The 1,322-nt window shown below is 43.8% G+C and overlaps 1 protein-coding gene across 1 annotated transcript in view; it reads right to left on the bottom strand.

Annotated features, from left to right (window-relative positions):
* api5 (apoptosis inhibitor 5) overlaps positions 1–1,322 on the bottom strand; it is a 7,745-nt gene that overhangs the window by 3,287 nt on the left and 3,136 nt on the right. Inside the window, exons 6-7 of the mRNA XM_031866455.1 lie at positions 941–1,147; positions 633–737 (exon numbers count right to left, since the gene is read on the bottom strand). Coding sequence (XP_031722315.1) covers positions 633–737; positions 941–1,147 — 312 coding nt within the window. The remainder of the gene's footprint in view (positions 1–632; positions 738–940; positions 1,148–1,322) is intronic.

A 1,322-nucleotide genomic window follows, 5' to 3' on the forward strand; every position in this document is an offset into this window, starting at 1 on the left:
ACACACACACACACACACACACACACACACACACACACACACACACAGCTTAGCAGATCCCCTCACACAGTGTAATGTGCATTGCTAATGAGAAAACAGTGCTGCGTGGTGCAGACTAATGACCCATTAACAACATGCAGTTGGCTGACACCTCTGACAGGTGGCTGCCACGCTGACTTTGTTTACTACTACAGCCGCTCACCAAATGTCAGACATTAGGAGCATCGACCTCACACCGGCGGCCATATTCATCTTGCTGTTATTTAACACATAAACAAAAGATTCTCCTGGATAGTTTAACAACCATATAGGTTTATGCTATGACCTCCGGTTTTAAATCATTTTAACTTTGTTTCGTTTTTCCACAGCAGGCGGGTCTAAACACTACACTACCCATGAGCCTTGGCAAGTATAAGGCATGGAGAACGGGCCGGTAGAATTAAAAACGCTTTGTCGTTATAGTTGAGAATAAACCACTGCGCATAGCTGCTGAATTCACCCACAATTGAACAAAATTATAAAAGTGAACCGATTTAAGCTGCAGATGTGAACAACACTCAATAGTTAATATCACTTAAAAAACATGGGAAATTATGAATATTTTTAGATCAATAAATACATAAAGAACTCACCTCCAACTGAATGTCCAGCTCAGCCACAGGACTTGTCAGAGCACTGAGGTTGGGCAGGACGTGTTCACAGAAGTAAGTTACAAAACGTGTGGAATGGACATTTTTCTACAAGACAAGAGAAAACTATGATTAATTCACACTTTAATTACAGTAAACCTACCATAAAAAACACCGATGCTTAGATGAATACATGTAAAAACAGACAATATGCACTGTGTGCAGCAACGACTGGTCGATTAATTGATTATTCAATCAACAGAAAATGAATGATCAGTTATTTTGATTATTCATGCACTGGTTGTACTCACAGAGAAGAGGGGCAGGGCTTGACGTGTGCACTGCAGCAGGCGGTCAACAGTGTCCGGGTCAGCCGGGTTGAGGGCCTGCTCCAGGAAAGCCTGCTCCACCACCAGCTCCACCAGCTGCTGCCGCCCGTTCACCGTCTGCAGCACCCGCAGGCCCGACACCACACGCATCAACAGCACAAACTCCTCTCCAGTCACATCCTCCAGAACCTACGGAGGAGACATGAAACCCGTAATCAACGCGTGCTCTTGTCGGTCATTGTTCGAACTACAACATTATTAAAATGGTAACTAACCCCATGGCCTTTAAGTCAGTCAATCATAATAATCATTTTAAAACACACACACACACACACACACACACACACACACACACACACACACA

This window comes from Anarrhichthys ocellatus, unplaced genomic scaffold (assembly GCF_004355925.1).
Source record: "Anarrhichthys ocellatus isolate YVR2014 unplaced genomic scaffold, GSC_Weel_1.0 scaffold2, whole genome shotgun sequence".
In the NCBI taxonomy this organism is placed as follows: Eukaryota; Metazoa; Chordata; class Actinopteri; order Perciformes; family Anarhichadidae; genus Anarrhichthys; species Anarrhichthys ocellatus.